General features: G+C 35.5%; 1 protein-coding gene across 5 annotated transcripts in view; it reads left to right on the top strand.

Annotated features, from left to right (window-relative positions):
• Nucleotides 1-25,726, top strand: part of CHL1 (cell adhesion molecule L1 like) — a 279,616-nt gene that overhangs the window by 199,111 nt on the left and 54,779 nt on the right. For all 5 annotated transcript variants that reach the window (XM_069084078.1, XM_069084075.1, XM_069084080.1 and 2 more), the window contains 6 exons: nt 420-540; nt 4,753-4,937; nt 12,852-12,983; nt 19,940-20,083; nt 20,515-20,626; nt 24,220-24,386. In XM_069084078.1, coding sequence (XP_068940179.1) covers nt 420-540; nt 4,753-4,937; nt 12,852-12,983; nt 19,940-20,083; nt 20,515-20,626; nt 24,220-24,386 — 861 coding nt within the window. The remainder of the gene's footprint in view (nt 1-419; nt 541-4,752; nt 4,938-12,851; nt 12,984-19,939; nt 20,084-20,514; nt 20,627-24,219; nt 24,387-25,726) is intronic.

Here is a 25,726-nt window from a genome sequence, read left to right as displayed (position 1 = left end):
TATGAACTTATTGCATACACTTTCTTGTGTATATTCAGAGAAAAAGACACACATACACAGAGAAAGAATTCAGAGTATAACTGATTGAATGCAGTGTATGTGTGTGATTTGGGTGAAATATAGAGTAAACAGTAATGCCATCAACTAACCTAGTTGTTTCTCGGTAGTAATGACTACACAAAATACTTCAACCTTAGAAAATGTTTAATTATGTAACGAAATAACCTCTTTAGCTCACTCTGTTGTCCACAATTGTTTGATCTGACCCGTGTCACAAGTAGGTGTGAAAATAAGTGTTCATGAGAAAATAGATGTAATTATTTAGGTCACTGAAGTGTATTAAGGGAAGACTTTAAATGCTCCAGAAATATTGCTCTCTCAGTTGAAAAGGACTCAAGCTCTCTTTTCCATTTGAACAGCAAATTCAATCAAGCAAAGAGAACCCAGAATGCTTTTGCCTCCTGAAACTTCTGGCAGTCATTCTTCAGTCACTATCATCAAAGGGGGGACACTGCTGTTGGAGTGTTTTGCTGAAGGCCTGTGAGTAATTGAACATGTTTCATAATCTTGTCAAGTCAGGCTCTGAAAAAAGGAATACATGAAATCAAAATATGTCTGGAAAAAGCATTTAAAATTCAATTACATTTTATTTGTGTCTGTATTTAAAGTTGAAGTTTATGTGTTTGTATGTGTGCGTGTGCTTGTATATGCCTTACTTTGAATTCAGATGATAGACTAAAATGGATGTTAGTTAATGATTCTCTCCTAATGGTATATGGTAGAATTAGGGGAGGGGATCGCTATGTTATTGCTAGACCACAGGTTCTTAATCTGAGTTTGTGACTCTGTGTGTGTGTGTGTGAATGAGGGTTTTACATTTTGATAAATAATTATTTTATGGTGTAATCCTATGTCTTTTATTTTCCTCTTTTAAAAGCATTCTGAGAAAGGGTCCATAGGTTTCACTAACTGTCAAAGAGGTCCATCCATAGACACAAGAAAGTTCTGAAACTCTCTCAAGGAGATAGACTTTCAGGTGTGGTAAGAGTCATTATGTGCCTGATGGAAGAAGGGGAAGATGTCATACCAAGCTTTTAATGGTAAAGGAACATGGGCAGATCTACACATTAGAAATAATATTTTGACAGTTGGGTAAAGAACAGATTGGAGAGGGGAGATAAAAGAATCAGGGAAACAAATTAATAAATTGCTATCACATTCCAGGCAAAAACTACTGATGATCTAAACTGAGTGTTAGTTGTATAAATTGTGGCAGCTAAGTGGTGCAATGGATAGAATACTCGATTCAGGAAGACCTGAGTTCAAATCTGAACTCAGACACTTACTAGCTATGTGACCCTGGGCAAGTCACTCACCTCTGTGTGCCTCAGTTCCATCATTTGCAAAATGAACTGAAGAAGGAGATGGGAAATCACTCCAGTACCTTTGTTAAGAAAACCCAAATTGGGGTTATGAAAAGCCAAACTGAAATGACTGAACAACACAGTTGTGTGAGTGGAGGGAAAGAGACAATTTTGGAGACATATTTTTTGGCCAAATCAATAGGACTTGAGAACTTATTGGATATTAGATGTGATGGAGAGGGAAGTGTTGGGGTTGATTTTGAGGTTTCAAGCCTAAGTTGAATGTAATAGTGAGAAAGTCCATAGGCATAAATGTAATGTCAATGATACATATATAAGATGGTTGAGGTTATTGACAAATATAAATTATTGAGGTGTGGTAAAAAGTGTAAGTGGACAACTAAAAAATCACAGTTGGATGTTCTAAATGGAACCATGGAGTGTAGCGTAGTTATATGAAGCATTTACAGAAGCATAATATGTATAAGGAGAGAAATAAAAACTTCTTTATTTGACTGTAATCAAAGCCGATCTGAAGTGGTATATTTACTTATGGAAGTCATATTTTTCAAAGTGTATTGATAAACTAGAGCACTGCTGGCCAATGTAACTGGTATAATGAGAGTGAATGCCTATCAGGAGAAGGATCTTAGGGTATTTGGTCATGAGAAAATAAGATTTAGGGATGGCAGGACAGTGGTTTTCAAATATTTTAAAGTGTATCATATTGAAGAGTATGAGATTCATGCTGCTTTACCCTAGAGGACAAAACTAGGAACAGCAGGATGTATTGTACCATATTGTTATTGTATTATATTATCATATATAATATAATGTATACGAATATATAAGAATTCATATATTACATACTGATATAATATATAAAAATGTATATTATTGTATTGACACAGATTTGAGCTTGGTGCAATAAAACAGCCTGAAGCTTCCTCTGTGTAGAATCAACTGCTTCTGTATAGAATCTACTGCCTTGGGACAGAGTGAATTCTATCTTATAGAACCTCTTCTGGCAGAGACTGAATAATTACTTGTTGGGGATGTTGTACAGGGAACTCCTATTGAGATGCCATTTGGACTAGATGACCTCTGAATTCCTGTCCATATCTGAGAATGTTGCATTCCCTGTGAGAGAAAAATAATTTGCCATGGGCCGTCAGGGATAGGCTGTGGAATTGAGTTGTATGTGTATGTATGTGTGGGGGGGAGGAGATAGGTGTTTCAAAAAAGTCAACTTGTTAATTTAATGATGGAATCCATAACCTTGGCATGAGTGGAGAGAAGGGGATATAATTCTGTAATATATTAAGCTCGTTGTAAATGTACAAAACATTTTTATGCCTTTGGATGATAAGACATATAACTAAGGATAAGAAAAAGATAGATAATATAATAAAAAAATGAAAAGGATGAAATGGGTGAAAGAACTGAACAAAGAGCTGCATTAAGCCTAGAAATCCAAGATTCATGTGCTTGAATGAACCATTTCAGCTATAAAGGCAAGGTCACCCTTGGAGACCAGCTGTGCCCCCACTCTCCACTTAACATATACCAGGCCATCAAAAACAATAATAGTCATAATAATAGGACACACAAAATCCAATAGACCTGGAAATGCTTTTGGCTTGTAGACATGTTCCTAGGTAAACTGAATTCACAGTGATATAATACTCTGCAATAGACATTTTCTATTTTCAAGTTAATACTTTTGATATTAGAGTATGCTAGCTTAAGGAACGACAGGAAGATTTATATAAGTAAAAGGAAAGAGACAAGTTGTACTGTAAGAAAATGTAGAGTAAAATGTGTGTGTGTGTTTCCATATACCTGAAGCATAGAACAGATTGTGATTTGGCATATTGCCACACCAACAGAAGGAATGAAAAGTAAGCAGTTTAGAGACTTGGGGATATACATCCTGTTAGGTAGTGGGCTCAGAAAACCAGAAGACAATGTTCTTCCCCAGAAGCCTGTTGGGAATCCCATTACATTACTATTGCTTGCAGAGTGTTCTCAGTCCCACACTCCTGGATAAATCGAAGATAGCTGTTTTGATGATGTAAGGCAGGGGTAAGTGGCTGGGGTACAACAGTGTGGGAAAAGATCATCTGGGGCATTTTCATGAATCCTAGGAGAGCTGAGACAAGCAGTAGCTGCTAATGGCACATCTTAAGGACTATCTAAGGATTTGTTCTATAAAATTTGGACTCAGTCAAAATGCTGCACCCTGAAGACCTAGAAGGTCACATGTGGCCTCAATGCCACAGGTTCCCCACCCCTGGCTTGGGTTTCCCCCCGTGTGTTGTATTGCAACATTTGTTAGTATTATTATTATTGTTGTTGTTGTTATTTTGCTTTTTGGAGGGCAATTGGGGTTAAGTGACTTTTCCAAGGTCACATGGATAATTTTTGTGTTAACTGTCTGAGACCACATTTGAAATCAGGTCCTCTTGACTTCTTGGCTGGTGCTCTATTCACTGTGCCACCTAGCCGCCCCTATTTTTATATTATTTTTTAGTTGTGCCATATTTTGTTACTAAGCCCATACAGATGGGAAGCAAACAGATAAAATTGTGAAAATTGATCTTGCCAGGTGCAGTTTATCAAAATGGTCCAATACTAAGAGAAATAACAATAAGGCACAGCTGAGGCACTGGGCTTACATAAAAAGGCCAGGTAGATGACTAAATTTGTGCAACAGACTTTTGGCTGTTGGTCAGGAGACCTTAAAATTTCAATCAAATATAATCTGAGTCATCTCATAATTCAGGTCAAATTTACTATACAAAGCAATTTTACCAAATGGTTACTAATAGGCAGTTTAAGAATTTTTTTTTTTTTTTGCTGCTGTTGCTGGTTCATTTTTTCTTTTTGAGAAAATTTGAAGTATTGTAGTCAATTTAGTAACATCATTGAAGCCACAAATTTTCACATAGGTATAGACCCAGTTAAAAAGCAATATTCATATAAAATAGACTGCTAGGAGCCTATACTTGCTCGTTTTAAAGGAAAAAAAAGATTTATCAAACAAAATTAAATATTATTTGTTACTGACTAAAATAACCCTCAGGTCATTGAGTCTCACTTATTTTACACTCTCAAGTATACAGGGCTCTCAACCAGGGGAGTCAAGAATTTAGGAGAATAATGCTAAACAGTTCTTAGTCTTGGGGATTGTATGGAGAGTATCTCATCAAAATTACAGAAATTCAAAATATCTTGTCATTCTTTTGCCATTGTGTTTCTGTATTCACCTGTGAGGAGCCAAAGTGGGTATAGAGAAATAGAAGCTCTCCCAGTGGGCATAATCACAGGAAATATAATAGGAAATTTTCCTTGCCATTATTACTGAACTTGTTTTGTAATTTTCTAGGCCCACTCCACAGATCACTTGGATGAAGGTGGGTGAAGATTTGCCCAAGGGAAGAGAAGAAAGAGAAAATTTTGGAAAAACTTTGAAGATTGAACAGGTTACTCACATAGATAAAGGACATTACCGCTGCATGGCCAAGAATTACAAAGGGACCGCCATGCATGAATTCCGAGTCACGGTAGAAGGTGCTATTTCCATTTCAAATAATTTATTGTTTGTATATTGTGTGCATGTGAAAATGGCGTGTGTACAGGGTCTTCCAAAATTAATTTAAGCTTTAATAGGTCAAACATGCCCTGAGATTTTTCAAAAACCTTGCATATCAATATCTACATGTGCATGCATAGGAAGCTGCATATAATTATGCAATACATACAGATATGTACATGTCACATGCCACACATATGCATATACATACATGTGTGCATATGTAATTATATATGCATGGAATAGGAAATGAAATATAAAAAAGTAAAGCAGAACAATCCTATTACAACATTTTACCTCATATCTCCATTTCTGAAAGTTAGTCAATCCGCCCACTCCCCTCCAAAAAAAGTTTGTATTGAAATTTGTATTCAGGACCTCCCCACCACAACTTTTAGAGCTTGGTCTAGGATAGGGCTGTGCTTGGGTCATTGCACAGAAGGCCTTTTGCCATTTGCATAATGAGAATAAACCTCCACTGCATGAACTCAGAGGCTGGACCAGATCCTATAATTCTCACAAACAGTTTATTGAGTTTTATTCTAGTGTCAGCTGTGGGACTGGTTCATTGTTTGACTTGTGTAAGTCACTTAACTGCTCTAGACCTCCTATGAGGGCATTGGACTTCGTGGTCCCTATAGCCCCTTTGAGTGCTAAATTTTTAAGAATGGGTAATGTGTTTCAATGGCCTGATACACTTAGAGAAAAGTATAAAGTAGATTTATTTTACTCATTCATTCATAAAATCATTCATTGCTTTATTGGTTTTTTTCCACTCAGTAATACCTTTGATTTTCTTAATGTTTAGAGCCTTAAACGGTAAGTGGAACCATGAGTCATATCATAGAATAATCGACTTAACGCTGGAAAGGGTCATAAAGACCAGTTCAGTCTCCTCATTAGATGTGGAAACCGAGACACTGAGGGTCTGTCACTTGCTTATGATCTTCATGCTTTGTTCTTCCTTCTCTTTAAATTAAATATCACAAAGAGAAACACAGAAAACAAATGACACAACATCATATCATAAGCAGTTCAAGAAGAGTTCCATTCCAAAACATTTACTATGCTAGTCAGATCCTAACATAATTGGGTTGACTGACATGTATTTTGTGGTTGAAAAAGTTTTAAAAAGAATGAAAAAGAAAAAAAAAATTGGATTTGTTTTCTCTTGGGGAATAGATGCTTATTTCAGTTGTTTTAAATTCATAATGAAGAATTATCAATTAGTGGCATTGGTTCAAGTATGGAATTCATTTAGGCATTTTACTTCTGCACAGCAGAAATAAAGGTTTCCTAATCATCTTGTAATTTGCTATTTTAAAGATTATGCAATCTGATAATTTGAGTAAGGATTTTACTGTATGTGATTTTGTTAACTGCAAAGAATTGTCATTTGGATACTGGTCTCATATATCTCTTTGTGGTGTGTCAACAGAGCTAGGAAACTGTTGCTTGGGGCCTCACATGTTGTCTCTAATAGAATGATTTTTTTAAAGAAAGTCAATGTAATTTATATATTTGGATTGGCCCAATATTTTGAGTTCATTAAGGTAAAAGGCAAATTGTATTTATAATTTAAGATACAAATGATGTTTTGACTTTCTAAAATGTGTGGTTTCCAAGATAAATGCTATTTTGATGTCACAACTTAGTTTTTATCCTTAGAAAAAAGTGCTATAGACAGGGTGAAAACCAGACCTGGGATCATCAGTTTTCTTTGGCACAATAAAATCATGCACGTATTGGTAAATACACTCAACACCCAAACTACTATCTGCTAATAGCCACTTATTCTTGTGTTAACTCATACTCACCTTCAGAAAGAAATCCAGAGGGAGAGGGTTAGGAAGTCTTTACATTAGTATTCCCTCCATCACTTTGAGGGTTCTCTAATGGACAATCATATTGCCAGACTGTGATACTCTGTACAAAATGAATATTTTCTCTTGCTTATATATCCGTGCACACATAAATTCCAGAGATGGATAATTGTTCACTGCTACGATCCTCCAAGTTGCTGACTATTAGAAATCCTTCCAGATGGTCTGGAACTGTGCTACAGTAGCTGAATATTTTAACAATCTGGCCATGGTTTTCTTGACTGTAAAATTGAAGCTTTCAAAGGAATTGCAAGAGTTACCACAAAAAAAAGAAAGAAAAGGGAAAAACAAGAAAAAGAAAGAACTTATCTTGAATGCAGAATTAAGGAATTCAAAGTGTTGACCATAGGATTCTATGTTCCCATAAGTTCCTTGAACAAATTATCTTCACTATTCATAAAACAAGTACTAACTCTATTGAGATGTAAATAGTGTTTTTTATGAGAATCATTAAATCCTTCTCGCCAAAGAAAAAACTACTATAGGTGTCCTTTGGTTCTATGTATCAGGAGCTCTGCTTCACAAATCCAAGTGAAAGTCAGCCAGAATCTAAAAAGACTTCCTTTTTCTAAAGTCTGAAATCAAGAAATGCCCCCCATTAATCATATGGGGAGAGAGGCAGCAGAGGGATGCACTCATTTTTGATGGATGTCTTCTATCTTTCTGATCCTATTCTTTCCCAGACCAATTCCCTAGAGAAAGAATGAAGATTAACTATATAGCAAAACACTCATTGGACTTGACCACCAAGTCCATTTTCTTATCATCCCTTGTGACTTTACAAAGACACCTGTTGTGTTAGGATATCTTGTAGGTTATCACTTTTTCTTTTGTACAAAAAGCCCAAATCTAATCCTCTGATCAGGATTCTAAAGCTATATGCACATGTAAAATGTTTGGAATTCTATAGTAGTTCTAAGCAAAATGTTAGGGTGTTTTCATTAAAGATAAAAAAAATATATGTTTTTCTGGTACGTTGTGGAAGCTACATGGGGTGGGATAATGCAATATTCATTATTTCTTTTGTCATGACACTTAAGAGGGTTAAAATAATCATAACATGACAAGAAATAGTTCACCTCAAAGAAAGTGAGAAGTAAGTTTCTGAGTATAAATGGGTGCATTTTATCTGAAGGAATATTATGGGGTTTTGTAGGTTATGATAGCTGCCTATATGGGGCATGATGGAAAACTTTGCCATGATTGGAAATTGGGCAAAAGGGGCACAACAGTCATGAGGAAGAAGTCCATAATCCCAGAAGAAAAGGTTGGAATAAGCCTGAAATTGGTACATAATTATAACCCCCAGGCGACTAGGAAAGTAGAGTGAAACCCTCTTCAACTGACCCACCCCTCCAAAAAAACAAAAAACAAAAACATACCCACCATGAAATCAAACAATAAAAAATGACTCCCTTTTCTTTTGTAAAAACTTTCTGTCATTCATAACTAAATTTATTTCCTCATCAAAAGTGTGCGAGTTGGAAGTTCAAGTTCTACTACTTTAATCTTATGTCTATAAGTCCTAAAATTTACAATGACACTCAAGTATTAAGATAAAAACATACACACACATTGATTTCATTATTTTGTATAACCCTGCTGAAATGTTTATTTCAAAAATTAGGATCCAAATGTTAATGGGAAGCTATTATGAATATTGGGAAACATGGCACAGTGAGGAAAGTGCCATCCCCAGAGTCGGGAGGACCTGAGTTCGGTTCCAACACTTAACACAAAAAAACTAGTCGTGTAACCTTGGACAAGTTACTTAACCCCAATTGCTCTCCAAAGCCCCTCCCCCCCCCCAAAAAAAGAATATTGGAAAAGGTAAAAACTTTCAGTTAGGGGGAGTAGATGGAGAGAGAGAATATCATTTTCTGAACTTTCTGGTATTCCAGTTGTGAGTTTTTCAGGACAAATGGTAGTTAATACATTTTTTCTGTTTCATTCAACTAACTTACAAGATCGTTGGCACCATCTTTATCACACTTCTGTCTACCCAACTAGTGGTTTCCACTGTGATCAGTTCCTCAATTATAGAAATGAAAATACTTAGGAAGCCTACTACTTCCTAACCATAATTATTGGCAAATCTGGTGCTGAACATCAATCAGTAAACATTTGTTAACTGTGCCAGGCACGGTGGTAAGTACCAGGAATACAAAAAGTGGTAAAAAATAAACCCTTGTAATGCGAGAGACAACATGTAAGCTGCTATGTACAAAATAAGTTATATACAAAATAAATAGTAAATAAAAGAAGTAAGGCACTAGAATTAAGAGGGATTGGGGAAGGCTTCCTATAGAATGTGGGATTTTACCTGAGACTTAGAGGAAGACAAGGAGGTTAGCAATTGGAATGGAGCAGGGAGAATGTTCCAGGTATGGGGAACAGCCAGAGAAAATGCCTGTAGATAACAGATGGACTATTTTGTTCATGGAATAGCCAGGAGGCCAGCATCACTGGATAAAAGAGTACATGATGGGGATGAGGTCTAAGAAGGAAAAAAAAAAGATAGGAGGGTACTTTGATGAAGGGCTTTGAGTGCCAAATAGAAGATTTTGTATCTATTGCTAGAGGCAATAAGGAACCTCTGGAGTTTATTGAGTAGGGGATGACATGATCAGATATGGAAAATGCACCACTGGAACAAACAGTGAATGAGGATTTTCCTTGACAAGGTACAGCATACAATGGGTTGACATTGGCAATGGGACACATTTTTGTGTCCTGGAGAGCAGCTTTTGCCTTTCATATACTACTATTACCACCACCACCACAAAGGTTTGGAAAAGTATTTATATATGTTAGCTTACTTGATCCATATAACAACCATGTGTGAAGTAGATGCTGCTATCATGATTTTACAAATTAAGAAACTGAGGCACAGCAGTTCAATAGCTTGCCTAGGGTTATAGAGCTAGGATATATCTGAGGCCATATTTGAATCTGGGTCTTTTTTGACTCCATGTTTTATTCTCTTTTCATAACAAAAAACTAGCTGCCACCTAGATAAGGCCTCTAGTCCTACACCCTCCCTCGAATACCTCATTTTACCCCCTCCTCCTTCTTCTATTTAATACAGCATTCTGATATATTTTCTAAAAACACGGACTTGCGGCTGGCTAGGTGGCACCATGAGTAATGTGCTGTCTCCAGTGTCAGGGGGCCTGAGTTCAGATCCGGCCTCAGTCACTTAACACAAAAAAACTAGCCCTGTAACCTTGGGCAAATTACTTAACCCCAATTGCCCTCCAAAAGGCAAACAAAACAAAACAAAAAACAAATGGAATCAGACATTGCATATTGTATACAGCTTAGTAAATCATTTGTCTGAAAGCACAGTGTGTCTTTTGCAGAACACCCTGCTATTATCAATAAAGAGCTGGCCCCTGATCCAGGAAGAGCTGGGTTCAAGTCCTACCTTGAACACATTATCTATGTGATCCTGGACAAATCACTTATATTCTGAGGGTACTAGGAAACTCTCTAAGATTGAACATTTCCCAGAAGTTGCTATTCTGCACTGATAGAAAACATCCTTACGTAAGAGTTCTCTATGCCAATACAATTACAGTTCTATTTCCTATCATTATGCAAATATTGGGTAATATAATGTATTTATGTTTTGACCTGGGTCAGAATGAAACATGTTTTGTTCTTTCACTGACAGCATTACTGTTATGTTGTGTCACTTTGAACACAATTTTGTCTCAAGAATTAAGACAAAATGAAGATTAAAAAGTATTTGTACTATACATATGTGTGTATATACTGAGATAGTAAAACATATATCTATATGTATCTACACATATATGTATTTGTATATATGTGCCTGTCTGCACTTTATGTAGCATAGGCAGAGGAGATAATCATGGATGAAGAAATGGAAAGAGAAGAATTAACTATAGTTCACACAATACATGCAAATGTTAGAAATGGAGAACAGTAGAATTAAAATTAGAGAAAAATATTATTTTTCTTATATATTTATATTATGGTAATTTCAAAATTACTTGCTGTATACCCTGCAGTGAGATAGAGTAAGTTGGCTGTGTGGTCCAGCTGGACAGGTTACTTGACCTCTCAGTTACCTTATCTGTAAAATGAGGCAATGAACCTCTATGACATGTAACATCTCTTCCATCTCTCGGCATATGAGCCTATAAATCTTATGCTTGTGACATATCATTGCCCATTGGGTGAAGTAGACAAATATTTGCTCATGTGTCTGAAAATCTGAACTTGGCTTCAGCTTTGCCTGTATCTGTGTGTAAAGAATATGGCCAAGATTTTCATGTCTCTGAAATGTCCTCATGTGTAAAATGAAAGGAAGGTTTGGTTTCTATGAGATTTATAGTTTCTTTCAGTTCTAAAAATTTGATGATTGTGCTATCCTATAACAGATAGTGAAAGGCAACTGGAAATACCAGATGTATGGAATAGGGGGGAAATGACCTCATCTTGATGAAGGTACCTTGAAATATGTGTTCATTTCTCTAGCATATATTGTAATAAGACCAATTTAGCCTACCAACTACTAAAAGCATTGGGTTTTAGTGAGTCCTACATTCTGAATAGTAAAAAATTTAAACATTGCTTGAATTAATAATTCATCTATATTTAATAGAATGTCATTATTTGGGTAAAAAAACAAATCAAGTAAAAATACATTTTTTCACTCAACTCAAATGTGAGACTAGTAAGAGTGATGCTGAATATAAAATGCCTTTAGAATTAGGGAGACTCCATGTTAGCCATTTTATAGTTTCCCAAAAGTATAGTTTCTGAATGCACATTTACAAAGGTGGAACTCTTTTCTACTTAAAGGTGAACAATTAAAATATCATACCCACACCCTAGGAGACAATTACAAAATGAGTTTCCTTGCTCAGACTTGAATTGACCTGCATTGTGTGTACACCCTTACCTCATGTGACATGTTTATCACTTTCCCTGTTTCTTGTATAAACAATTTTACCTTAAGTGTTTCTTCTTAAATTCCACTCTTATTGACTTTTCTTCTAGAATAAAAGCTCAGTTTTATGGGAAATGGTCATTCACTAGTGTGTGGGGTGAGGGGAAGAAGAATGCATAAATTGTGCAATTTTCAAATAAAGCCAAATCATCTATACTTTAACTCTTAGGTTTTTTTTTGTTTGTTTTTATTCCTGACAGTGGTTACAAAATTTGACAATGTTATTGGCAATGGAAGAAAAAAGTTCATTTTTATTCACATAAAGATCCAAAAGCATTATGTTACCTAATTCTAGAGTAGGGATAGGAATTGTATCTGTGATTTCCTTAGTATAGAGAACCTTTACATAAGGATATTCTCTACCAATGAAGCCTAATACCTTCTATGAAATGTTCAGTCTTAAGAGAATTGCCAGCACCCTTAGAAGTTACCTGATTTGTCCAAGGCCACATGGAAAATTTGGGTCAGTTGAACCCAGGTCATCCTGACTTTGTGGCCAGTTCTCTAGCTATATGACAGTGATTTGAAAAACAAAACAAATCAACAAAGAAAGAAAATAGAAAAAAAAAATCTGTCTTTCAGCAAAACTGATTTAGTAAATTGTATGAGATTTACAAGAAAGCTTTTTCAATCTCAGTATATTTTTAAGTGTTTTGCCATTTAGAAGACTTTTCTGAAAACACAAATCTTGAAACATGTGTCCTGTTTGTCAGACTTCCAGAATCATGCAGTAGCACTAAATCAGCATACCATCTGGTTTTTCCACCTCTAAGCTCTCCGCTGATGAGGAAAGGTATTTCTGGAACTAAGCAAAATGACCATATTTACATATTCTTAGTAAGTTATTTTTGTTCTAGTTAACGATAACAAAAAAAAGGATTAAATATTTCTTTAGTAAGTCATATTTAGCTTACCACTGCCTCATACGGTTATTGAAAATACTTGATGGAGCCTGCCATCTGCTGGATATTTTGGGGATTTCCAGCCTCGACGATATATGACATTTTTACCTTGTTTTCTATTACCAGAACCTCCTCGCTGGACAAAGAAACCTGAAAGTGCTGTGTACAGTATTGGGAGCAGTGGGATCCTGCTGTGTGAAGCTGAGGGAGAACCTGCCCCTGAAATAGAGTGGAAAATCAATGGCTTACCTGTTGATCGTGAGTGCTATTGGATTCTCTTACCTATTAACAGTCCTTGAAGCTCATAGCTCAGTGGGATGAATTGAACTCAGTAAGTGTATTTAGCCAGATAAATAAGCCTAATTTCAAGAATAGGCCAGGTTGCTCTATTCTGAAGTTTCTATTCTATGGTGAAGTAATTGATTCTCTATAATACAGACTCCAGACTCTGACTTTGCTATTGTTCTTGATAATACAATTTTCCCAGTTGACCAAGGTTCAAAAATGTAGTGTTTGCTTTGGTTCTCTTTGATTTCATGACCTGAATCTTATGAGTTGCCAGATACCGTTGTTTGGACCTCGAAGTATCTCTTGCTTTGTGCCTTCTTTCTACTTCAACTGCCAGTAGCCTAACTTAGGCCTTTATTACCACCAACCTGGACTATTGAAGTTGTCTCCTTTTCAGTCTCTCCAGTCCTACTCACTTACCTCTGAACCTTAACCTTTAAACCAAGAGCATGTGTGTATATGTGTGTATGTTGTATGTGTAGAGAGAGAGAGAGCCTCTTGTTCACAATCGAAATATACAAACTACATAGGTTGGCATTAAAGCCTTTCACAACCTGCCACTAACCTCACTTTGCCAATTTTATCTTATATCATTCCTTTTCATTAGTGGCATCAAACTCAAATAGAAACACCTCTTGGGCACATATTGACTCAGAAAACCACAAATTAACATTATCTATGTTTTATTGTCTATTTATTTTGTTAAATATTTCCTAATTATATTTTAAACTACTTTTTGCTCCCTACACTTGGTTCTAGAGTTGTGAGTTCAAGCCTCTCTTCTTTCTGAACTCACGTATCAGTCAAACTTGACTGCTTACAATTCCTTGTAAATATTCCAGATCTTCAAGCCTTTGTACTTTTCCTTATACTGCTTCCTGTACCTAGAGTGCTCTGCTTCATCTCCATCTGTCAAAATCATACCCAAGTTTGAAGACCCAAAGCAAATACTATTAACAGGTTTGGGAAGAGTTTGTTTATTCATGGCTCCTTCCAAAGATTTCACTTTCTACCTCTTTAATGTGCTTTTTCTGTTTTATTTTTTTTTGACTATAGTGATTATTTATGTATTGTCCTAGCTACAACTTGAAGGTAAGTGTCATGGGGTCAGGATGGCAGGGCCTGGTCTCTGATCATAGTGATGAATAAGCATTTATAAAATTGAATTGTAAACTAGATGATACATAAATGAATATTGAACTATGTGTACACTTAATGATATGTATGCTTATTTAGTTTGAGTCCTCATGTATATTTATTAAGCAAACAAGAAGAGAAACAGGTCTAGAATAGAGAAAGAATGATCCATTCCTATGGGGAAAAGCAAAACAATTAGACTTATTTTATTTAGGGTGGAAAATAACATAAACTTAGAACCTGTATTTAGATATATAAATTATTCTCTCCACAAAGCTTATCTATCAAATTAGCAAACAGGCAATCAACATGTATTTACAGGTATTATTGTTAGAGAGCAAATGCAAACAATGAAACATTCCCTGCTCACACAAGGAGCTTACCCTCATTGTGACATGAAGGTCAACCTTAGACAAGTAGAATGTACACTCTGGAAGGGATTACCACACTGCAAACGGATTGTGGATTATCAGTGGTGGACTTTGTAGCTGGTAGACCAGGACTTGCCTGCCTAGCTGCAATGTGGCACCTTGTCACCAGAAGATGGTTCATCTGGTCATCAAAGTTTTAGCCATGGTTATTTATGAAGCAAGATCATTATTATTATTATTATTTTGGATGGAGAACCTATGTTGATGAAACAATGGGTCTTGCAAAGACCCACTTTTTATGGACAAACAGGTTATGTACCAGGTAAGCTGGAGATCATGGCAGAGGGAAAGCACAAGATTTGTTCTCTTTCTACAGGTGTTGAATAAGGGGAAAATGTTGAATTAAGTTTCCTTTCTTGAATTTGTACCTGATCTTTAAATCTTATTATTAATACTGCTTTTTATGTGAAACCTGATAGGTCCCTGGTGATGATGAACTTTGCCAAAAATCTTATACAGTACTTTGCTTTAAAACTGTTCTGATGTCCTTTTAATGAATTGTCTATTTTATATTGTTGAATGACAATCCCTTTAGGACAGGGATTACTCTATTTTTGACTTTCTTATTCCAAGCATTTAGCAGTTAGTAACTGCTTGATAAATGCTTCCTCGTAGCAACTATTGATTTATTAATTGATTCTAGTTGTCCGTTTCTGACTGTTATTCTTCTATTAGATTATAAGATCCATTAGGGCAGAAAGCTTATCTAAACTTTGTAATTCCCTGTGTGCCTGAAAATGCTCAGAAAATAATAGATGTTTAATGAATGTTTTTTGAATAAATGAATCCATCAATGGTTTCATGATTTTAAAAATGATATTAATAACATCAAAGATCTTGAACCTAAAGGCTAGGAGGAACCTTAGAAATTTTATGAAGGAATCTGGAATCTTTAAAGGTTAAATGAATTTCCCAAGCCATGTGGATAGTAAGTACCAGGACTGAGATTCAAACACATTTCTTCAGACTCCATATACTGTTCTCAGTCAAATAAATTATCTGTGAAGAATAGAGGAGGAATCCATGGATGTATAAAGTCTTGAGGCACTGTGATATAGTGTACACAGAACTAGACTTGAACTAATGATGTCCTGAGTTTAGATAATGCCTAAGATGCTGAAAATCTGTGTGACAAAGGGCAAGTCACTGTCTCTGAGTCTCAGATCCTCAGCTAAAAGTGAAGAAGTTGGGCTCAATGTTCATTAAGATGCTTTTTAACTTTAAATCTAGAATTGCATAATGATCCCTAAGCTTCATTGAAGTCAATATTTGGAAATGACTCTAGCATTTACAATTTCAACATATCTGTTTTGGCAAATAAATATGTACATATACACATGTGCATGTACATATGTATATAGGCATGCATGTATGTATTTTGTCCTTTGGTCATAGGTCAAACCCCACTTAATTTTAAGGCAACTCTATACAAGGAATTTTTAAAATAATAGGATAGACTCAAGAAGTCAAGTCCTTCGACATATACACATGTGTACATATATGTTTATATATACACATATGTATAAAAGGGTATTGTGCGATGTAAGTCTACACATACATATATATGTATGTTTGTATTTGTCTCCATGTCTTGAGAAAATTCTATGTATAGAACAATACATGAAAAGAGTATGAGACTCACAGTCCTGGATGTCCTGGTGCTTCAGATGTGTTAAATATCAAAATAAGGAGCTCTACCTTTTCAGAGAAAGGTGAGAATGTATGGTAAACAATAGTCACTATTGAAGGGAAGCGGAATTTTAGCTGGGACCCAAAGGATGGGCAGCATTTGAACAGGCAGAGAATGGATGGGGGTGTCATCTGTGGTAAGAGAAACTGCAAGGACAAACACATAAAAACAGGAGTACAGCGGCATGGAAGAAAGACCATGCCTGGCTAATTTCATTCAATGCAATACGTATTTATTAAGGATTCACAATGTGCAAGATATGGTGTTAGGCACTGGGGATGCAAAGAAAGAAAAAAATGCAAGTCCTCCTCAAGCAGCATTCATTTATTTGTCCCTGTGTTTGACTTTTTTTCTAGCACCTAGTCTATTAATTCTTTTTGCTATACACGGGAAGGAGAGAGATATTAATAATATATATTCCCTACATCAAGAAGCCTAAAATCTGGCAGATGGAAATGTCTTACACAGATAATTGTCATGCAAATTATAATATGCGCCTTTGGTGATCTCCTAAGCTCCCATCGTGTTAATTACCATCCATGTCTATACAGAGGACTCACAGATCTACGTAGCTAACTCCATTCTCTCTACTGACCTTCAGGATCATATCTTCAACTGCCTCCTGAACACTTCAAACATGATGTTCTGGAGACATCCATATTCAAAAGGAACAAAGCAAAGCTCATTGTCTTTCCCTTCAAACTGAGTTTTTTTTCTTTTGTAAATGTCCCTATTTCTCTCATTCAGTCAGTTCATTTAACAAAAAGTTATGAAGCACTATGTGGTAGGTGTTTTTGTTAAGTTCTTGAAATATGAGGAATGGGGAGACAACATGCAAATACCAAGCACATACTAGATAGACAGATAGAGAGAGAGGAGAGAGAGGTAGACAGACAGACAGACAGACAGTCAGTCAGACAGACAGACAGATAGATGATAGATATATAAATGTAGATATCTACATATATTTATATCTGTGTGTATATAGAAATATACATGTGTGTATACATACATGCACATAAACACATGCCTACATGATGTATATATACTTAAATGTTTTCTGTCTAATCTTGGGAAAGCTGGTTAAATTCTATAAAATATACATACACACATATACAATATATTAATATATACTTTGGTATATACACATTCATGCATATATAGGCACATACGCCCCTCACATTAAAACAAAATATACATATATAGTATACAGACATGATACACATGCATTTGTACCCATGCACCTGTATATTTGTATATGCATGTATAATATGCATGTATATTTAAATGCATGTAGATGAACACATACCAATGCATGCACACATGCATATACATGCATGCATATGCATGAGCATATGGGTATATACATATGCACACATATAAATAAAAACGGAAGAGGAATGAAGACTATCATAGAACTTTGTATTTGATCCCGGAAGATTTGATCTCATTGAACAAGTAACTAACATGGTCAGACCTGTGCTTTCCAAAAATCACCTTGATAACAGGGTGGAAATTGGATTGGGAGGGTCAGAGACTTGGAACATAGAGGGCTATTGCAATTATCTAGGCAAGAGGTTATGAGGGACTGAAGTAGGATTGAGATTATGTGAGTGGAAAAAGTATGTTTATGAGAGGAGGTTTTGAAAGTAGAAATTATAAGATGTGACACAATGAATATTTGGTGTGAATAAAAGTAAGGACTAGAGGATGGTGATGACATTGCAGGCCTGACCCACAAAAACAATGGGAAAGTTGACAAGGAATGAGGGGCAATGAGTTGTTTCAGATGCACATGGGCTACCCAAGATTCAAAGGGAAAGGGTTGGCTATAATTATGGAGACAAAATAAGAACAGGATATATAGATGTGGGAAAGATCATAGAAACGAAAATGGATAGCATGAGAACTGATGAGAGCAAATAGGGATATGGTATAAAACTAAATGAGAAGAGCTTCCTGAAAAGAGTCATGAAGGATATCCATCGTTAGAGGGTGTGGTGTGGATGCAAATCTAATAAAAGAGAATGAGATAAAAAACAAATAAGAGGAGGAGAAACAAGGGTCAGGGGAAGAATCAGGTAATAGCAGTGCAACCAAAATAAAATAAAACATCTCTGGTGAGGTAAGAGTATCTAGGATGAGAAGACTATGAATATAGTAGAGAGGTCAAAAAGTGCTTGGGTTGAGAACAAGTCATTGCATTTGGCAATTAAGTGATAAATGATAAATTTGGAAGGGACAGTTTCAGTTCAATTATGAGATCAAAAGACAGATGGTAGAGAATTAAGATGAGAGGAAAAAGGGTATGGGCACAGTTGTCAAGGGCTTTCTTAAGAAGTAAAATAACAGAAAGGAGACGATGGCTTAGAAGATGGATAGATTAAGGGAGGATTTTTTGAGGATGAGGGAGACATGGGCAGGTTTGAAGGCAGCAGATGTAGAATCTCCCCTCATGGAGGTGTGTGGGCACTAAGAGTAAATGATGTTGATATTCTTGTTATTTTGTAAGCCTATCACATACCACAGTGTCTGACATATAGTGGATGCTTAATGAATATTTGGTGATTATTTGTTTTATTGACTAAGTGCTAAGTGAACAGAGGAAGGGTACAGCTCTTCTAGCTGGAAGTCCAAGGATGTTGGGTAATTCTAGGTTCTATGTATGGAAAAGTGGATGGGATTCAGAATATTGATGGTCTTGAAATGCAACCATAGTGTCAAGTAAGTTCAGTTTTATAAAGGGAAGGGAAATCCTGGTACAATAAAGTATTAGGCATAGATTCATGAAGACATAGGTTCAAATCCCACCCTTGTATACTTCCTGTTTTACCTTGGAAAGATGGTTACATTCTATAAAATATAAATAAATACATACACACATAAATATGTAGACATTACATTAACACTCATATATAGATATATGCATATACCACATACATATTATACCAAGGTATACTTACACCAATGTATACCTATATAGGTATATGTATGCACACATATACCTATATAGGTGTATATATATGTACACACAAATGTATACATCTATATAATATACATGTGTGCATTCATACATATGTAGAGGTATACATGTGTGTACCTATTAAGTATATATAGAACAAATATTATATATAAATATACATTTATTTATGTATATATATTTGCACCAATAACCTTTATTAAATGGCTACTATGTATCAGTATTTGTGTTACATGCTAGAGATACAAATACAATAATTCATTCCCTGCCTTCAAAAACCTTACATTCTACTATAAATAGGTAATGGATAGAGAGCTAGCTGAGTTTTTTGAGTGTGAGACTGAATTCTAAATATTAACAGATTATAACAAATACAACCAGTAAATACAAAGTAAAGACAGAGTTTTTTTTTAAAATTTCTTGTTATAGAAGGGATTGGTGATTTTCTGTCTGCTTTATAAAGAGTGGAATAAGTTCACCAAAAGGGAGGATTAATCAACAAGGACTTACCTAAAAAAAGGTAACTGGGAATATGTTAGAAGATACAACAGGGAAAATTTGAATGAGAAATATTAGGGGTTATCTTATTTGTACTTTTAAAAAATACTGAAGAATAGTATTAATAAATGACTTGTGAGTATATAATGCATCCTTATTTATTGAGTTTACATACCTTGATGTTTTTCAGAAGAGCACCCCCTCCCTGGTATGGTGTTCTTCCCAGGAGAGATCAGTTTCGTCAATATGCAGTTGAATCATACTGGTGTATACCAGTGTGAAGCCACAAATGTACATGGCAAAATTCTTGCCACTGCCAACATCAATGTTTTAGGTAAGTGTTCCTCTAAAACAGATTGCGGTTTGTAAGAGGAATATTGTAAAGAAAAGCTTTTACCAACAGCATATTCTAATTTGATTAATGAGTCTAGCTTGCATTTTAACAACAACAGCACATAAGGGGGAAAGAATAAAACTTAATGCATATGACTCTGTTCTCTCATTGTTTTGGGGCATATAATGTCAAAGAAAAACAGATGCTTCCAATTATGTATTAAATTAGATGATGGTTCTGATTTAACAATTAAAAATATAGGTAGCTATCTTGTATTATATTTTCTATTATATATCACATTTATTATTTTGCATAAACATTTTCTGTATTTTTAAAATATATGCAAGCAAATGACATAGGATCTTTGATTTTCAATTGCATTTTAACTTAAAAGACGAGACATAGAATTTGAATTCTGCTTTGATTTGTAGATATTTCTCCATTGATGCAAACCCCAGATAATGAAGGTTATGCTGCTGTCGTTGGTTACAGTGCTTTCTTATTTTGTGAAGTTTTTGCCTCTCCTCCTGCAGTGATTACTTGGTAAGTTTGAATTTTGTTTTCCTTAAAAGGGTATGATACACTTACTATACATCATTGTTGGGCAATTATAATATATATGCTCAATGTCTTTAAGATATTAAGCAGTAAACCTAGAAGAAATATAATTAACTATCAACCTTGTATTAAATGTTAATGATGCTTTTACAAAGTTTTATGATAAACTTAAGAATTGTAAAGAGATTAGAAAGAGGTCAGTTTTTTGATTTGTTACTGCAGGACCGGGGCAAAAGTCAAAGGCCTTTTTTTTGCCCTCTTCAATTATTTCAGCCCTTTAAAATTTGTATAATAGTAACTTCAACCACAAAACATCAATTAACAATAATTATAATGATAATATTAGTAATAACAACTAATATTTATATAGTGATTACTAGATATCAGGCACTGTGCTATGCACTTTACAATTATCTAATTTCATCTTCACAACTCCATTATGAGGTAGGTATCTACATTTTATAGATGAGGAAACTGAGGCAAACAGAACTCAAGGAACTTGACTGGGGACACATAGTAAAAAAATAAAATAAACCGACAAAAGGGGTGGTTAAAAGAGATTTCCCAAGTATAGTATCATTGAGCTCCATTGCCATTTGAGGAAAGACAGACTTGGTACCCTGCCCTTGCCCAGAAAGAATAGTAAAGACAAAGAACCAGTGTGGGTTTCTAGTCCTCAATCAGGTGAGATTTGAAATGAGTGATCCAGGTGATATAGGACAGAGATAGAAAAATCTGAGCTTCTGTCTTATGTTATCATCCTTGCTAAGGAGACTTTTGTATTCATTGAACAAGACAGAACTTGGTAGACATTGGTTAAAGGGCAAATGAAGAGACCTCTAGACTTCTCCTGCAGGGGAGAGGCTTACTAACCACAGCAGCTCTGTTGAACTGAAGACAGAAGTGAGTAATAAAAGTATTGACAGAAGATATTTGTGAACATGCTTTGAAGAGGATACTTTACAAAAATTATTCCAAATCTGAGGTAGTTTTCCAGCTGCTAATGGCTAGAGCAGTGACCTTCAGCCTCTAGGCTACATGTGGCCCTCTAAGTTCTCAAGTGCAGGGGCTAGACGGTCCACAGTGCAACATCATAGGTCAGAGTCCTTTCAAGCTTCATAAGATCCAATCAAATGTGTATTTTACCTAGGCATTCAGAAGACATTTGTAGTCCACAACACAGGTATTTAATTTATTAATGTAACCTGGGATCATTTTCTCCATTGAATTTGCATTCACTCTACCACAAATATATATGACCTAAGGAGGGAAGAATTGGACCTGAATAGAAATCGCATGAAGAATATGCACACAAGAACATGTGTGGAAAGCACAGTCATGTAGAAGGGAAACTCACACGTCTGACATTGCAGAGCTGGTATTATGGATTGGTGCTATCATGTTTCCTTCTGCTGGAACTGCCCCACTTCGCTACAGGTTTTCAAATAGTGAAGGAGTTAAGAGAAACTGGTTTGAAAAGTTTTTCCCCTAACCTTTTCCATTATGTTCTTCTGTTCTAAAAAACCAAAAACAAAAACCCAATAACACTGTTCTTATTAAGGAAGACCGATGAGGCTGGCGACTTTTTTTTCCACTTGCCCCTAACAACGAATTGCAGCCTGTTCTCTGACTGTTTATATAACCATCAACAGCACAAATATTTAAATAAAATATCGACTGAATCTTTTTGAAGAATTCCAAATGACTGCATTTAAGAACTACAAATGAGTTTGCCATTAAACTTTAATAGAGGCCATCCAGCTCAACTTCTTCATTTTATAATTGAGAAAACCAAGGCCCAGAGAGTTGGAATGATTCACTCAAGGTCAAACTCATAAGTGGAAGTGGTAGGATTTGAAATTGGGCCTGGTTACACAAATAGGATCTGGGTTATCAAAACAAAGAGTGAGATGGATTCCAACTCTAAATCTCTGATTTAGATATGTGCTCTGCGGTGATCAGTATTTCATTCTTTGTACTTGTATAAATACAAGTGTATAAAAACAGTGCCTGGAACATAGAAGACATGTAATAAATCCTTTTTAAAAAAAAATAGTTTTTAACGATATGTTTTATTCCTTACATCTTTACAGTTTTCTGTAGTTGCCTTCCCTTTACCCTTTTAGAGAATCATCCTCTATAACAAATTGACACATAATTAAGACACATAATTAATTGTTATTGATTGGTCTTGGCAATGTGATCCCAGACAGGGAATCTAGCTTCTCTGAAGAGCAGAACTGACTAAAAATCCTTACAAGTGCCAGGGATTGGGTATCTGGACTTGGAGTTGGTAAGACCTGAGTTTGAATCCAGATACTTTCTGTCCATTGCACTCTGAGCAAGTCTCCAGCTTCAGCATACCTCTCTTCCCTTATCTCTAAAATGAGAGGCTTACACTGCATGGTCTCTAAGAAGCCATCTCGCTCTAATTCTATCATCTTATAATCTATGATCTTACAAGGCTATTATAGAATCCTAAGTGAAAGGCAATACAGACAACACAACTGGGACTGTTTGAGAGGGCCTCACTTTCCTGATGAAGGCTGCTGCCATATGCCAGTCTTTAAATCAGGATGGGCAGTGCTTTCTTTGCTCAGCAGCTCCAAACTGGGAAGTCTTACAGTCTTATCACATGGAGTCTGTGGTCGCATTTGATTTCCAAGTATGTCTCTAGAAGAAATGCTGTATCTTCATAAGCAATGGGGAACTCAGTTTTCAGTAGAATGGAAATGAATCCCCCAAGATAAGGACATCGCCCTTGTCCTATTGTGTCCTTGTTTGTTTTCCCTTGGACTAGAGATCTAGCAACATGTTATTTGTCTGCAGAACTAAGGTACAAAAAGTATTGATATAAACTTGAAGAAGCTTCATTTACCATTTTGTTTCACGTGGGTTCCATTTAGTATCCTGTAGCCATAATTGAGCATTTTTTCAAAATACAATAAATTAAACAAAAAGGATTTATTCAGTTTTTCATATAGGTCAACTTCTGTTCAGCTTTGAGAAGTAATCAGAGAGACAAGTATTGTAACTGTCCACCATTTATAGAAACTAGAGATTAGAAAATAAAAATTAGCTCAGATAAGTCATCTGTTCTCTCTTTTCCTCAATCTTATTATATTTTATTTTTCTTAATTTGTTTTTTGCTTTTTGGAGGGCAATTGGGGTTAAGTGACTTGCCCAAGGTCACACAGCTAGTTTTTGTATTAAGTGTCTGAGGCCAGATTTGAACTCAGGTCCTCCTGACTCCAGGGCTGGTGCTTTATTCAGTGAGTCACCTAGCCACCCCATTATTATATTTTCAATGAAGTGATTGAAATAGATGTTGTTAGAGGAGCAATACAGCTTTAAAAGGCTATGATTCAATGATTAGAGAGAAATCAATAAAATTTATTTCAACGATCATTCATTAACTTGTACTGTACTGAAGACACTGTACTAGATGTTGAAATTAAAACAAGGGAACAAAAAAATATTACCCCTCCCCTTAATAAAGTCAATTTTGAGTTGGTTGATTTTTTTTTCAAATGTAAAATTGATTCATTGAATTAATTCATGATTTTAATTATCAATAGGCAAAAGCCATCAAAAGTTGAAAGGCTTGAAGGTCCACATTACACTACACATGAAAATGGAACCTTAGAAATCAAAGAAACAACAAAAGAAGACACTGGCCCATATACTTGTTGGGTGAAGAGTCCTCGAGGAGAGGTTGCAGTTACTGCCTATCTGTCAATTAGAGGTATTTTGCACTTTTTATTTTTTCCAAGAAATTTCATGCAGCTAGTTTTTTTTAAATTTAATTTATTTCTTTTTATTTTCCCAAATATAACAGCAGAATTTATATTACATGCCCATTCCTATTCCATAAGAGGTCAAATAACTACAAATCATTTAATAATAAATGATGATTTAGAATATACTACAGATTTGTAGATATGCTAAGTTGTTCTCAAGGGATGGCAGAGAATGGGGTTTTTGTATTCCTCTTTTGGCGTTGCTCTTTCCTGGATATGTTATTTTAGTTTTACAAATTGGAAGTAACTGTTCTCTAGGGAAATATTACCATATGGTCATAATCTGAAAATTGCATGTAGAAACTACCAGATTTCATTTTACAAAAAGGATATATGGCCTGTAGGATGGAGAACTTTCCCACTTCCTCTGAACTGACTGTTATTCTTTCTTTCTCTCTCTCTCTCCCTCTCTCCCTCCCTCCTTCTCTCTCCCTCTTTCCCTTTCCCTCTCCCTCTCTTCCTCTCTTCCTCTCCCTCCCTCTCTCCCTTTCTTTCCCTCTCTCTCCCCCCACCTTCATTAAGCAATGTCACAGAATTGAATAAGAACATCTTAGTCATCTGATGACAATGGTGCTATTTGAGTTAATTGACAGGAAACAAATCGATTAGGGATTTATTTAAAGATCACAAATAAAAGTTCTGGGACTCTTCATACTATCAGCTTTGCTGTTGTTTGGATTTAGAAATTAATCACAGAACCCTTTTCACACCATCACAAAAGCATTGAGAAGCCCTTTAGTAATGGAAGGGAAGGGATCCAAGATTGTACTTTCACAAGATGTGTGTCTTTCTTTGTAGGTATGTATGTGTGTGTAAGTGCCCTCTGCTGAAATTGGGTTCCTATGATAATCAGACTCTTTTTTTGCTTTTGCTTTTTAATACTTTATCACTTTTTGGGCTATTTTTATTTTTTTATGTTTTAAAATATCTGGAGAAGTTTTTAAAACTTCTCTATCAACTTAAAGCACAGTACACAGAGCACTAGACCTTGAGTCAGGAAATCCACCCTCAGACACCATGTGACCCTCAGCAACTCACTTAATCTGTATTTGCCACAGTTTTCTCAACTGTTCAATGGGAATGATAACAGCACCAACCTCACAGGATCATTGTGAGAATCCAATGAGATAATATTTGTAAAGTACTTAGCTCAGTGTCTGACACATAGTAGAATAGATAGAAAGATGCATGTATATGTATGTATAAATTTACATGCATGTGCACATGGTTATTGCAAAGCTTTGTATGCACACATTGGCACAGTATGTGTGTATACGTGTTTGTT

Source organism: Petaurus breviceps, unplaced genomic scaffold (assembly GCF_028583685.1).
Source record: "Petaurus breviceps papuanus isolate PSGF00001 unplaced genomic scaffold, PetGlider_PUasm1.0 174, whole genome shotgun sequence".
NCBI classification, from domain to species: Eukaryota; Metazoa; Chordata; class Mammalia; order Diprotodontia; family Petauridae; genus Petaurus; species Petaurus breviceps.
The sequence above is the reverse complement of the archived record's forward strand: the minus strand, read 5'-3'. Positions and strand labels throughout refer to the sequence as shown.